Source organism: Microcaecilia unicolor, chromosome 4 (genome assembly GCF_901765095.1).
Source record: "Microcaecilia unicolor chromosome 4, aMicUni1.1, whole genome shotgun sequence".
NCBI lineage: Eukaryota > Metazoa > Chordata > Amphibia > Gymnophiona > Siphonopidae > Microcaecilia > Microcaecilia unicolor.
Window position 1 is genome coordinate 9,335,215 of NC_044034.1, and position 14,122 is coordinate 9,349,336.

A 14,122-nucleotide genomic window follows, 5' to 3' on the forward strand; every position below is an offset into this window, starting at 1 on the left:
TTTTCAAGTTATTACTCAACCTTTGTAATCTCTCTCTTCAGTCTCACTATCTTTTTTTAAATTCTAGTCTCAAATGGTGAGATGATTAAATTGTTCAGGAATTAAGATCCTCAGTATTGACTATATAATTCCTTCTTGTCCTAACTTATTTCTTCTCTGCTATCTCAGCTGGTAAATTACTGACTAACAGGCATTTTCCTGCCTTCACAGAGATCTGAATGTTTTTCCAAGAATAGCTGACAGGTCTCAGCTGCCCCCACTCATTGAAATGTTTGAATTCTGGTCACCATTTTTGTCTCCAATCAATTATACCCTCTCAAAATGTAATAACTCCAAGATAAAAAGGAAGTAATAAGCCTCAGAATACTTGCCATATACTAAAAAGGGAATTTTTATCTATATCATGTGTGTCTGTGTGTCAACACTTATCTTAGCAGTGCAGATGCATCAAACGAACTTCCGAGAGTGGCCAGTGTTTTAATAGACTCCATCAGGGAAGTATCTTGAAACAGACTCTGAAAAATACTTCATTATGACTCAGTGTTGAAAGACTATTTACATTTTCAGTGGGTATAATTGATTTGATATCGTTGAGACCCTAACTCACCTCTTTTTAGTTTGTTTATTACTATTTTTTTTCTGTCTCCGCCACCCTCACTGTGAAAAAGTACTTCCTGATGTTACTCCTAAGTCGAACATCCTGTAACCTCAGTTCATGTACTCTAGTTCTGATGAACAGAATAAGTTTACCTTAGAGGAAAGGAGAGATAGAGGAGATATTATATAGACATTTAAATAATTGACAGGTATTAATATGCAAACAAATCTTTTCCAGAGACGGAGAAGTGCTAGACCTAGACGACATGAATTGAGGTTACAAGAAAGTTGACTTAGGAGTAACGTTAAGAAGTACTTTTTCACAATGAGGGTGGTGGAGACAAACACTGCTGGACTGCCTCAAGCCTGAGCCCAGTTTTCCTTTCCCATTTTGCAACCCACATCACACTACCTCTCTGCAAGAAATACAATGTCACAATTTTCCTTTGTTCCACATACGGATTCAGAATCTGCCTGTTCTCAGCCAATAAGGAACCAATAGTTTCCATACTATAAGTAACGAAGCAGACTGAAGTCTATTATTCTCTTATTCAGGTGATTTATGGGATTGAAGTACTGAAAGGAACAAAAACCCTACAGAAACTGGCTCAGAAGGAGACACAGACACCCACCCTCAGCTCTTCAAATTTCTTCCCTTCAGTAGATTTAAACTTCAGAAGATCTTCCAGGTCCTTTTTCAGAGGCTCCAGGTGCATTTTAAGTTTTTCCTGTGAACATTAAACATCATTGATTAGCATGTGATTATTTTTATAGCCACAATTTCAGACTTGACTGTAAATGTGAGATGTCCCTTCCAATTTAGATCGTTTCTTTGAAATAACAGAATTCTGATGGGTCAATATTCAAAGTGATATAACCAGGATAGGCTCCTGCCTGGTTAATTCATGCTGAACTGGCCATGAGCCAATATTAAACAGCACTTAACGGAACAGTGCCACTGAATATTGGCAAAAGTTCTGTCCAGACAGTGGAGGGAGGGGTGATTCGGGGGCAGTCAGGGTGGAACTGAGAGATATGTGGGTACCAGTGATATTCAGTTCCAGTGCCCCATATCTAACCAGGTAAACTAAACCATGAACAAGGTGTCCTAATCAGAGATTTACACTATCTCAAGGGTAAAGAAATAATTAAGGCTGGATAAGTGAGAGAATAATTAGGCAGGACTAGATGAGAACGAGATTAAGAAAAGGGTGTGGGTAAAATTCTTTGTATTCAGAAAGGTCAAACTGAAGAAATGTGTTTTTAGAAGACTTGTAAAAGTTAGGTAATCAGCTGTAAACTTGATTGATTTAGGAAGAGAATTTTGGTGCCTTGATAGGAGAAATTAGCAGAGTGAATTGTTTTATATATCACATTCTTACAGATACGGAAATGTAAGACAAGATGAAACAGCATTACGAGGGGGTAATTCAATAAGATTATTCATTATTATTATTTTCATCTGTTTAGGTTCTTGGGCACAGCATGGAGTATTGGCAATACCTGTATTCCTTCTGGGAGCCACAACTCACAGGCTGAATATTGACCCCTGAATGTATATGGAAGATGCCTCAATAGACAGCAGCAAGGGTTCAAGTTTTGATGATTGATCTTACTACTCATATGCTTCAAAATGCTGCTAATTCAACTCCGTTTAGTTTTATGGGAATGAAAAGGTAAATTTTCAGTAATATCATTAAATACACACACCTTCATCTCTCTGCTTCCTCTATAGAGTTCATGGTATTGAGGCAGCGTGGGCAGAGAAATTATATTTGTTAATTCTATTTTAACTTTTCAGTTTTGCAAGTGATGGAGGAATGCCATATGGTTTTAATTACTTAGAAATCTAGCTTTTGCTAGGCTAAAGGTTAGAAAGGTCAGATAGAGAAACTTTCTTTGACCCCTTGTGAGTGATGGATGGTTAAGGCTAGTTCATAGATATTATTTTACCACATCTGGAGGCCATTAAATCTTGAGGGGATCAGCAAAGCAAGACATACTGTAGTTTTAAAAGGATTAGAAGGAAATAGGTTAGATATAGATATTCTAGATATTATAGATACCATTATAAGTATTTAGATTTTTGTCTTATAAGGAATTCTGATTTCAGCTTATTTTAGAATATGTTTTATTCTGTGTAATTAATAATTCTATGTAGAATATCTTTTCAATCCAGTGTTATATCTTTGCCTGACTTTTCAAGTAAGAGTTTAAAAGGTCAGCATCTGGTTTGAATTATCCACAGTCCTAGCTAGGTGAAAGAGGTCAGGGAAAGTCTTGATGAATTATAGGTAAGTGTAGGACTGGTCCTGAAAGTAATAACTGATATGTATGCCATTAAGCAAGACTGGCCCCTTAGCCCCTCAATGAACCTAAGTTATGAAGTTAGCTGAGAATTTAATCATAATAAAATGCTAGAGATAGGTGCCATATTGTCTAGTGTGAGAGGCCCCAGGTCATAGGTCAGTTTAGGAAATGTCTGAAACCTATGTAACTGATATTTTGAATATATGTGTAGAGATGATTGGTTCAGACAGGGTAATCAATCTATTCTTTACCATCTGGAAAGTAAGGGGGGCTAGAGGGGTTTAGAACTGTATATAACTGGGAGCAGAAGCAGCTTACGTCAGAAGGAAGAAGGAGAGAGCTAAGAAGAGAAGAGAAGGAGCTGAGACAGAAGCCATAAGATCCAGAGAGCTGAAGAAGAGAGCTAGAGCTGATGTCCTACTTTGTTTGCTGGCAAATAAAGAAGATTTCTCTCTCATTCTGGTGTGTGCTGTTTGACTCCTGAAGTACCACAGATTCTGCTAACAATAGTGGTAATTCCTGCAACAATTCTTGGTGGCAGCGGTGGGATCCTCAACCCTGCATCAATTTCTGGCACCCAACTGACTGAGGAACATTAGCCGGGTATGTATTTTGTATTCTGTATTCTGTATTCTGTATTCTGTATTGTAATCCTAGCTAGGAAACTGTAAACCAGCCCCTCAAAAATTGAGGGAAGGGGAGTCTGATCAACTCTCAGCGAAGGCCTTAGTACCTCTAGTCTAGTGGAGATTAGTAGGGAAACCGCCAGAGCTTATCTGTATCTGAGAAATCTGAAATTGTTGGGTGGGATTTTTTGTACAGAATGTGTGTGATAAATGAATGTTAAATGAGTGTGGACTTCTTATAGCTGCGGTTCCAGTTAACGCGAGTTCAACTGGCCAGCGACGGAAGGAAGCAATTGTTGTCTGTTTACCTTGTGTCTCGGGAGTGTGGACCCCTTACCACATTTCCAAAAATTCCCTCCCTTTTTGTGTGTTGTAACTGTAAGCATTATGGGAGGGACATCATCTAGACAAATTGCTACTCCCCTAGATTGTATGCTTAAGAACTTTAAGAAAGGATTTTTAATTAATGATTATGGACAGACTTTAAGCTTAAGTACTCTAAGAACTTTGTGTGAAGTTGAGTGGCCATCTATGGGAGTGGGGTGGCCCCCTAGTGGCAGCTTAGATATTGAAGTAATCCGGAAGGTCTACAGTATAATTGTAGGAGAACCAGAATATTCTGAACAACTCCCCTATATAGATTCCTGGGACAGCCTTGTGACTGACCCTCCCTCTTGGTTGAAAACTTATATGGGATCCCCAGTAAAGTTCATGTTGGGCCGCGTTCAAAGAAAGATTATTAGAAAATCTAAACTGGAGGAGGGAAAGAGCCCCAGGAAGCCTACCACCCAATCGGTGGCTTCCGCCCCTACTCTGTCCGAGAAACCCATACTCTCTGATGACCCCTCAGAACTCGAGCCACCACCTTATGGCCCATTGTTGGGGTTCCGTGCCACCCCTAGAGATCCACGGCGTCCAGCCCAAGCTTCTCCAGCACAGGCTTCTCCGGATAGTTCGTCCCCTTCTGTGCGAACCCCACCACATCCTAGGTTGGACTTTTCACCCAGCCTCTACCCTTCTGTGCCACATCCTTCCCTGTTAACCTCCAAAGACCCGCTTTGGGCTCCACTCCCTGACTCCTCAACTCCCGATAGCCCAGCCTCTCCCTTTAGTACCCCTCCCCATTCATCAGGGGCCCAGCATACCTTTCAATGGACTGAATCACCTGTGACCACCTCTCAGTCTATGAGTACCCCTCCCCATCCCTTAGGGGTTCAACACGCCTCCCCTGAATGGGTTAGACCCGCTGCAATCACTTTTGAGCATGATAGGGGGGTAGCTCCTAGCTCTACCTCAGGTTCCATTCCCACCTCCTCGAGAGTTCTGCCCCTGCGTCAGGTAACCACCACTCGACCGGATCCTAATAATGAGGGTCAGGTTATACAGGCACAGGCCTATCAGTATGTACCCTTCACAACCACCGATCTCCTGAATTGGAAGACGCATTACCCCTCTTATACTGAAAAGCCTCAGGCAGTGGTGGACCTAGTGGCTAGCATTATGGCCACCCATAACCCAACCTGGACTGATTGTCAACAACTTCTCCTGACTCTCTTCACAACTGAGGAGAGGCGGAAGATTTTACAAAATGCTGAGGCCATCACGCGAGCGCGTGTCCCTGAGGGGACACAGGACCCAGAGGAATGAGTTAGAACTCGGTTCCCTCGCGCAGCTCCAGCTTGGGATCCAAATAATGGGCAGCACTATGAACTGTTGTCTGGCTATTGCCGGGACTTGCTGGAAGGTATGAGGAAAGGCATAAAGAGGCCCATTAATCTGGCAAAGGTCTCTGAAATTCTCCAAGGGGCAACTGAATCCCCTGGGGCCTTTTTAGAGCGACTAATTGAAGCCTACAGAACATACACCCCATTTGACCCTGAGGCTCTAGAAAACCAGAGAATGGTGAATAGTGCATTGGTGGCCCAGAGTATGCCAGATATCCGGAAGAAGCTGCAGCGTCAGGAGGGATTCGCAGGGATGAATACCACCCAGCTAATTGAGATCGCAACAAAGGTTTTCGTTAATAGGAATCAGGAGGTGCGCCGAGAGGCTGACTGGAAGATGCAGAAGAAGGCCGACCTTTTGGCGGCAGCCATTACTAATTCCACCCTTAACCGAAGTCGACCTCTAGCTAATGGGAAGCCAAAGTGGGACCCTGGACCACCAGCCAGGCCCCGAGATTCCTTCAATCAATCCCGGCCACGAGGGGAGAATCCCAGACCACGTTTGGAGAGGGATCAGTGCGCCTACTGCAAGGAAAGAGGGCACTGGAAAGATGAATGCCCCCAGAGGCGCCAGGGACTGAGAAGGGGACCAGGAGATCGAGGAAGCCGAGGCCGAGTTCGAGAGGGAAGGAATGAGCCTTCTGAATCTGACATCATTGGGATAGCCGAGATGGCAGAATGGGATGAATAGGACAGACCGGGTTCCTACAAACTGGGCTCCCAGGAACCCATGGTCAAGCTAACCATAGGGAGCCGCTCAATTCCATTCATGATTGATACAGGAGCTGAACATTCTGTTGTGACGGAGCGATTAGCGCCTGTGTCTGGAAAAACTGTCCGAGTGGTGGGAGCCACGGGGGTGCAGAACCGGAGGCCCTTCCTGACGACCCGTAGATGCCAATTAGGCTCACACACAGTCACTCATGAATTCCTGTATATGCCAGACTGTCCAATTCCTTTGTTAGGCCGGGACCTGCTGTCCAAGCTTAGGGCCCAAATTTCCTTTGACTCTGATGGCCAGACTTCAGTCTCCTTTCGGCCCCCGATATCCAGCCCTAAGGGCATATTGAGTTTCTGCTGCCCCCTTGAAGAAGAATGGCGGCTGCATCAGTCGCATGGCCAAGTTGACCTATCCCTGGCCGACAGCTTCCAGGTCAACGGGGTATGGGCAGAAGATAATCCCCCAGGGTTGGCCCGAAATATTCCTCCTGTCCATGTAGATTTACTTCCAAGTGCCCGGCCAATCCATCTTCGCCAATACCCAATTCTCCGAAAGGCTCTGGAAGGGATTCAAGCACATTTGAATCGTCTGTTATCCCATGGAATTATTCGACCATGCCAGTCTCCATGGAATACGCCACTGTTGCCAGTTCAGAAGCCAGGGACTAAGGACTACCGGCCAGTCCAAGACTTACGAGTGGTCAACAAATCCACTATTTCATTACACCCTGTAGTGCCTAATCCATATGTCCTGTTGGAATTGATACCTTCTGGAGCTACCCATTTCACAACACTGGACCTAAAAGATGCCTTCTTTTGTATTCGGGTGGCCCCCGCCAGTCAACTGCTTTTCGCCTTTCAATGGGAAAACCCAGTAACAGGACGGAAGCTTCAGTATACATGGACCCGCCTGCCACAGGGGTTCAAGAATTCCCCCACCATTTTTGGGACTGCCCTAGGACAAGACCTTAAGACTTTTAAATCTGAGCCTTCCAAGCGAGTTTTACTCCAGTATGTAGATGACCTCCTGATTGCAGCAGTGACCCAGGAAGAGTGTTTTGAGGCTACCAGAGAATTGCTGGAGTTACTCTTGGATGCAGGCTATAAGGTCTCACGCTCGAAGGCCCAACTCTGTCAGTCAGAAGTGAAGTATCTGGGCTTCTGCATTTCCCAGGGAAGTCGGAGACTGGATGTTAGTAGGAAGCAAGCGGTTGCTGCAATTCCCCAACCCAAGTCCAGAAGGGAAGTTAGGGAATTTTTGGGAGCAGCCGGATTCTGCAGAATTTGGATTCCAAATTTTGCACTGATGGCGAAACCCCTTTAGCAGGCCACAAAGGGGGGTGAAAAGGAACCATTTGAATGGGGACCTATTGCTCAACAATCCTTCATCGCCATAAAGAAAGCCCTACTCCAAGCCCCTGTGTTAGGCCTTCCTGATGTGGAGAAACCTTTCTCACTGTATGTCCACGAGCGACAAGGGGTTGCTCTGGGTGTGCTGACCCAGATGATGGGATCCTGGCAGAGGCCTGTTGCATACCTGTCTAAACAGCTGGATGGAGTGGCTAAAGGATGGCCAGCCTGCCTGAGGGCCATTGCAGCAACAGCCTTACTGGTCCAGGAAGCTGATAAGTTGACCTTGGGGCAAGAACTGGTTGTTAAAGTCCCCCACGCAGTTCTCACCCTCATGCTACCAGGTACTTCTTAGCCAGGATCAGGTGACCCTCAGGGGGAGGAATGCTGGCTTCGGCCTAACCCCTGGTAAGCCTTTTCTTGGTTGAGAGGTGCCCAGCTCTCCCACCGGTTGCCTTCTCAGGTGCCGTGGAGGACTTGCAGCTCATCTGCATATCCTCGGAGCCTTCGCCAGAGTGACTCCCAGGTCCGTTCCGATCCACTCGGGGCCTCTGCTCAAGGTGCACAGTGCTCCTACCAGGTGCTGTGGAGGACTTGCAGCGTTCTGCATATCCTCACAGCTGCATCCGGGGTGACTCCCAAATCCACCCCGACCTTCCCAGGGCCTTCGCCACAGTTACCCAGGGCTTTCGCTCCACCTACCCAGAGCTACCAGGTACTTCTTAGCCAGGATCAGGTGACCCTCAGGGGGAGGAATGCTGGCTTCGGCCTAACCCCTGGTAAGCCTTTTCTTGGTTGAGAGGTGCCCAGCTCTCCCACCGGTTGCCTTCTCAGGTGCCGTGGAGGACTTGCAGCTCATCTGCATATCCTCGGAGCCTTTGCCAGAGTGACTCCCAGGTCCGTTCCGATCCACTCGGGGCCTCTGCTCAAGGTGCCGCGCGCCGAAAGCTTTCCTTCTAATAAGTTCTGGGAGAAGAGGATATTTCTCTGGTAAGTGAACAAATTTTGCTTGTGCTTTCGGAACTTGAAGATTGGGGTTTAAAGGAGGAACTGTAAGTTAGTGATAGGCTGATATCCCTAATACTTTAGCAAGTTTTAAATTACGGAAAAACTCAAAAAACACTAAGATGGAGTCAGCAGTCCAGCAGCGAGAGGGGTGCTATCCAGTCTTTTGCATTGAGTGTCACATGTATGATTATCTCCCAATTGGTGAGGTGTCATATGTGTGTGCCCGATGCAAAGAGCTCCTAGCTCTCAGAGAACGTGTCCGTTCCCTTGAGGCTAGAGTAGCAGACTTGATGGAGCTGAGGGAGACAGAGAGGTACATAGAGGAGACCTACAGGGATGTTGTAGAGAAGTCCCACCTCCAGTCAGGTAGCCCCTGTGCTACCTTGGAGGAGGGAGGTCTCCTAGAAGGAGAGCATCACCCTGGTGAAGTAGGAAGTACTCCTGTAGCCAGGACCTGCCCACCAGGGGATGTATTATCCTTTCGCACCGAGGATGTATCTCCAAATGTTGCCCGGGAGGGAAAGGTTAGGACAGCTGTTGTACTTGGTGATTCGATCATTAGGCATATAGATAGCTGGGTGGCTGGTGGACGTGAGGATCGCCTGGTGACTTGCCTGCCTGGTGCGAAGGTGGCGGACCTCACGTGTCACCTAGATAGGATTCTAGATAGTGCTGGGGAGGAGTCCGCTGTCTTGGTACATGTGGGTACCAATGACATAGGAAAATGTGGGAGAGAGGTTCTGGAAGCAAAATTTAGGCTCTTAGGTAGAAAGCTGAAATCCAGATCCTCCAGGGTAGCATTTTCTGAAATGCTACCTGTGCCACGCGCAGGGCCCAAGAGACAGGCAGAGCTCCAGAGTCTCAATGCGTGGATGAGACGATGGTGCAGGGAGGAGGGCTTTAGATTTGTTAGGAACTGGGCAACATTCTGGGGAAGGGGGAGCCTATTCCGAAAGGATGGGCTCCATCTTAACCAGAGTGGGACCAGGCTGCTGGCATCGGCGTTTAAGAAGGAGATAGAGCAGCTTTTAAACTAGAAATGGGGGGAAGGCCGACAGTCGCTCAAAAGAGCATGGTTCGGGATAAGGTATCTTTCAAAGATATCACCATAACAGGGAAGATAGAGTATCCTGATAGTGAGGTTGCAAAAGAGATTGTAGTAGATGGGGTATCTTTAAATAACAATAAAAATCAGACAAAAGATTGCCAATTAATACTGTCAAGTACTAAGCATGATGTACTTAGGAACAACAAACATAGTTTGAAATGTCTATATGCGAATGCCAGGAGCCTAAGAAATAAGATGGGGGAGTTAGAATATATTGCACTAAATGAAAAATTAGATATAATAGGCATCTCTGAGACCTGGTGGAAGGAGGATAACCAGTGGGACACTGTCATACCGGGGTACAAATTATATCGTAGTGATAGGGTGAATCGGATTGGTGGAGGGGTAGCATTGTATATTAACGAGAGCCTTGAATCAAATAGATTGAAAATTCTGCAGGAAGCAAAACACTCCTTGGAATCACTGTGGATTGAAATTCCATGTGCAAAGGGGAAAAGGATAGTGATAGGAGTGTACTACCGTCCGCCTGGCCAGGACGAACAGACGGATGCGGAAATGTTAAAGGAAATCAGGGACGCAAACAAACTGGGCAACACAATAATAATGGGGGATTTCAATTACCCGCATATAGACTGGGGTAATGTAACATCTGTACACGCAAGGGACATAAGATTTCTTGATGAAATCAAGGACAGCTTCATGGAACAGCTAGTTCAGGAGCCGACAAGAGAAGGAAAAATACTAGACTTAGTCCTTAGTGGTGCTCATGATCTAGTGCAGGGGGTAACGATACGAGGGCCGCTTGATAACAGTGATCATAATATGATCGGTTTTGATATTGGCATTGAAGGAAGTGAAACTAGGAAATCAAGTACGCTAGCGTTTAACTATAGAAAGGGTGATTACGACAAAATGAGAAAAATGGTGAAAAAAAGACTGAAAGGAGCAGCTCGCAGAGTAAAAAACTTGCATCAGGCGTGGATGCTGTTTAAAAACACCATCCTGGAGGTTCAGGACAAATATATTCCACGTATTAGAAAAAAGGGAAAAAAGACTAAACGTCAGCCGGCGTGGCTAAACAGTAAGATAAAGGAAATCATTAGAGCCAAAAAACAATCCTTCAGAAAGTGGAGAAGAGAACCAACTGAAAGTAACAGGATAGATCATAAGGAATGCCAAGCCAAATGCAAAGCGGAGATAAGGAGGGCAAAAAAGGACTTTGAGAAGAAATTAGCGTTGGAAGCAAAAATACATAGTAAAAACTTTTTTAGATACATTAAAAGCAGGAAACCGGCCAAAGAGTCGGTTGGGCCGCTGGACGAAAATGGTGTTAAAGGGGCGATCAAGGAGGACAAAGCCGTAGCGGAGAAATTAAATGAATTCTTTGCTTCGGTCTTCACCGAGGAGGATTTGGGGGGGACACCGGTGCCGGAAAGAATATTTGAAGCGGGGGAGTCGGAGAAACTAAACAAATTCTCTGTAACCTTGGAGGATGTAATGGGTCAGTTCAGCAAGCTGAAGAGTAGTAAATCACCGGGACCTGATGGTATTCATCCCAGAGTATTAATAGAACTAAAAAATGAACTTGCGGAGCTACTGTTAGAAATATGCAATCTGTCCCTAAAATCGAGTGTAATACCGGAAGACTGGAGGGTAGCCAATGTTACTCCGATTTTTAAGAAAGGTTCCAGAGGAGATCCAGGAAATTATAGACCGGTGAGTCTGACGTCGGTGCCGGGCAAGATGGTGGAGGCTATTATTAAGAATAAAATTGCAGAGCATATACAAAAACATGGACTGATGAGACAAAGTCAGCACGGATTTAGTGAAGGGAAGTCTTGCCTCACCAATCTAATGCATTTTTTTGAGGGGGTAAGCAAACATGTGGACAATGGGGAGCCGGTTGATATTGTATATCTGGATTTTCAGAAGGCGTTTGACAAAGTGCCGCACGAAAGACTCCTGAAGAAATTGCAGAGTCATGGAATCGGAGGTAGGGTATTATTATGGATTAAGAACTGGTTGAAAGATAGGAAGCAGAGAGTAGGATTGCGTGGCCAGTATTCTCAGTGGAGGAGGGTAGTTAGTGGGGTCCCGCAGGGGTCTGTGCTGGGTCCGTTGCTTTTTAATGTATTTATAAATGACCTAGAGATGGGAATAACTAGTGAGGTAATTAAATTCGCCGATGACACAAAATTATTCAGGGTCGTCAAGTCGCAGGAGGAATGTGAACGATTACAGGAGGACCTTGCGAGACTGGGAGAATGGGCGTGCAAGTGGCAGATGAAGTTCAATGTTGACAAGTGCAAAGTGATGCATGTGGGTAAGAGGAACCCGAATTATAGCTACGTCTTGCAAGGTTCCGCGTTAGGAGTTACGGATCAAGAAAGGGATCTGGGTGTCGTCGTCGATGATACGCTGAAACCTTCTGCTCAGTGTGCTGCTGCGGCTAGGAAAGCGAATAGAATGTTGGGTGTTATTAAGAAGGGTATGGAGTCCAGGTGTGCGGATGTTATAATGCCGTTGTATCGCTCCATGGTGCGACCGCACCTGGAGTATTGTGTTCAGTACTGGTCTCCGTATCTCAAAAAAGATATAGTAGAATTGGAAAAGGTACAGCGAAGGGCGACGAAAATGATAGTGGGGATGGGACGACTTTCCTATGAAGAGAGGCTGAGAAGGCTAGGGCTTTTCAGCTTGGAGAAGAGACGGCTGAGGGGAGATATGATAGAAGTGTATAAAATAATGAGTGGAATGGATCGGGTGGATGTGAAGCGACTGTTCACGCTATCCAAAAATACTAGGACTAGAGGGCATGAGTTGAAGCTACAGTGTGGTAAATTTAAAACGAATCGGAGAAAATTTTTCTTCACCCAACGTGTAATTAGACTCTGGAATTCATTGCCGGAGAACGTGGTACGGGCGGTTAGCTTGACGGAGTTTAAAAAGGGGTTAGATAGATTCCTAAAGGACAAGTCCATAGACCGCTATTAAATGGACTGGAAAAATTCCTCATTTTTAGGTATAACTTGTCTGGAATGTTTTTACGTTTGGGGAGCGTGCCAGGTGCCCTTGACCTGGATTGGCCACTGTCGGTGACAGGATGCTGGGCTAGATGGACCTTTGGTCTTTCCCAGTATGGCACTACTTATGTACTTATGTACTTATGTACTTATGGTTTACAAATAGCCGCATGGTTAAGTACCAAGCCAGCTTATGTGAGAATCCACGGATACACCTGGAAACAGTGGCTACATTCAATCCCGCCACTCTTTTGCCAGCATCTGAGGGACCATCGGATCATGACTGTATCCAAACCATGGATGAAGTGTACTCCAGTCGACCAGATCTCAAAGATGTTCCTTGGAGGGACCCAGATGTAATTTATTTCACAGATGGAAGCAGTTACGTGGAGAACTCTAAGCTATTGGCAGGCTATGCTGTGGTGACAGAGGACAAGGTGATAGAAGCAAGGGCCCTGCCCCAAGGAACTTCAGCCCAGAAAGCAGAACTTGTGGCCCTCATACGAGCTCTGGAGCTAGCAGCAGGACTGGAGACCAACATTTATACTGATTCCAAGTAGGCCTTCACAACTCTACACGCTCATGGAGCTTTGTATAAGGAAAAGGGACTCATAAATGCTGCAGGCCAACCTGTTAAGTATGGACCCGAAATACTGCAGTTGCTAGAGGCTGTTTGGGCCCCTAAAAAGGTAGCTGTCATTCACTGCCGGGGACACCAAAGGATAGATACTCCAGTGGCCCGAGGGAACCGCCATGCTGATCGGGTGGCCAAGGAAGCTGCTCGAGGACCCCCAGCAAGTACTGTGACCCCCCTGTTCCAAATTCGACTGCAAGAATGGACACCTATGTACACCCAAACGGAAGAGAAATGGGCTCAAGAAGAAGGTGCAGTAAGGAGACCTGATGGCTGGTTACATCTCCCTGATACCAGAGTTCTGGTGCCACGCCACCTAGCTTGGCCGGTAGTGTCTCAAGCTCATGACCTGTCACACTTAGGGAAAACAGCACTAGCCCGCCTACTCAGTCGAGTAGTGGTCTTGGAAGGATTGGATAGTCTGGTTGCCACTGCCTCTGCCCGATGTACTCTCTGTGCCCAGAATAATGCTCGTCAGGGACCCCGTATTCCACCAGGAGTTCAGTCCAGAGGACTAACACCCTTTGAGTCCCTAGTCGTAGACTTCACAGAAATGCCCAGGAGCGGTAGGCTCCGATACCTCTTGGTTATGGTCTGCACTTTTTCTGGGTGGGTGGAAGCATATCCTAGAGTCACTGAGAAAGCCACAGAAGTAGCTCGAGCCCTCCTTAGGGATGTTATCCCCAGGTATGGACTGCCCCTTGCCATAGGCTCAGATAATGGTCCCGCCTTTGTTGAAGCCACACTTCAGGCCCTGTCCCGCGCATTGCGCATTACCTGGAAATTGCATTGTGCCTACCGTCCCCAGAGTTCAGGGCAGGTTGAGCGGGCAAACAGAACCTTGAAAATAGCCTAGCAAAGATTTGTCAGGAAACCCAACTGAAATGGCCACAGGCACTGCCACTAGCCCTCTTCCACCTCCGATGCACCCCAACTAAAGGAACAGCCCTCTCTCCCTTTGAAATTGTGTATGGGAAGCCCCCAGCCATTTTGCAGGGAATTAAGGGAGACATAGGGACTTTAGGGTCTGCCCAGGTGCAGGAGCAGGTAGCCCTCTTGGG

The 14,122-nt window shown here is 46.2% G+C and overlaps 1 protein-coding gene across 2 annotated transcripts in view; it reads right to left on the reverse strand.

Annotated features, from left to right (window-relative positions):
• Nucleotides 1-14,122, reverse strand: part of LOC115468294 (E3 ubiquitin-protein ligase TRIM39-like) — a 41,382-nt gene that overhangs the window by 23,294 nt on the left and 3,966 nt on the right. For both annotated transcript variants that reach the window (XM_030199922.1, XM_030199921.1), the window contains exon 2: nucleotides 1,230-1,325. In XM_030199922.1, coding sequence (XP_030055782.1) covers nucleotides 1,230-1,325 — 96 coding nt within the window. The remainder of the gene's footprint in view (nucleotides 1-1,229; nucleotides 1,326-14,122) is intronic.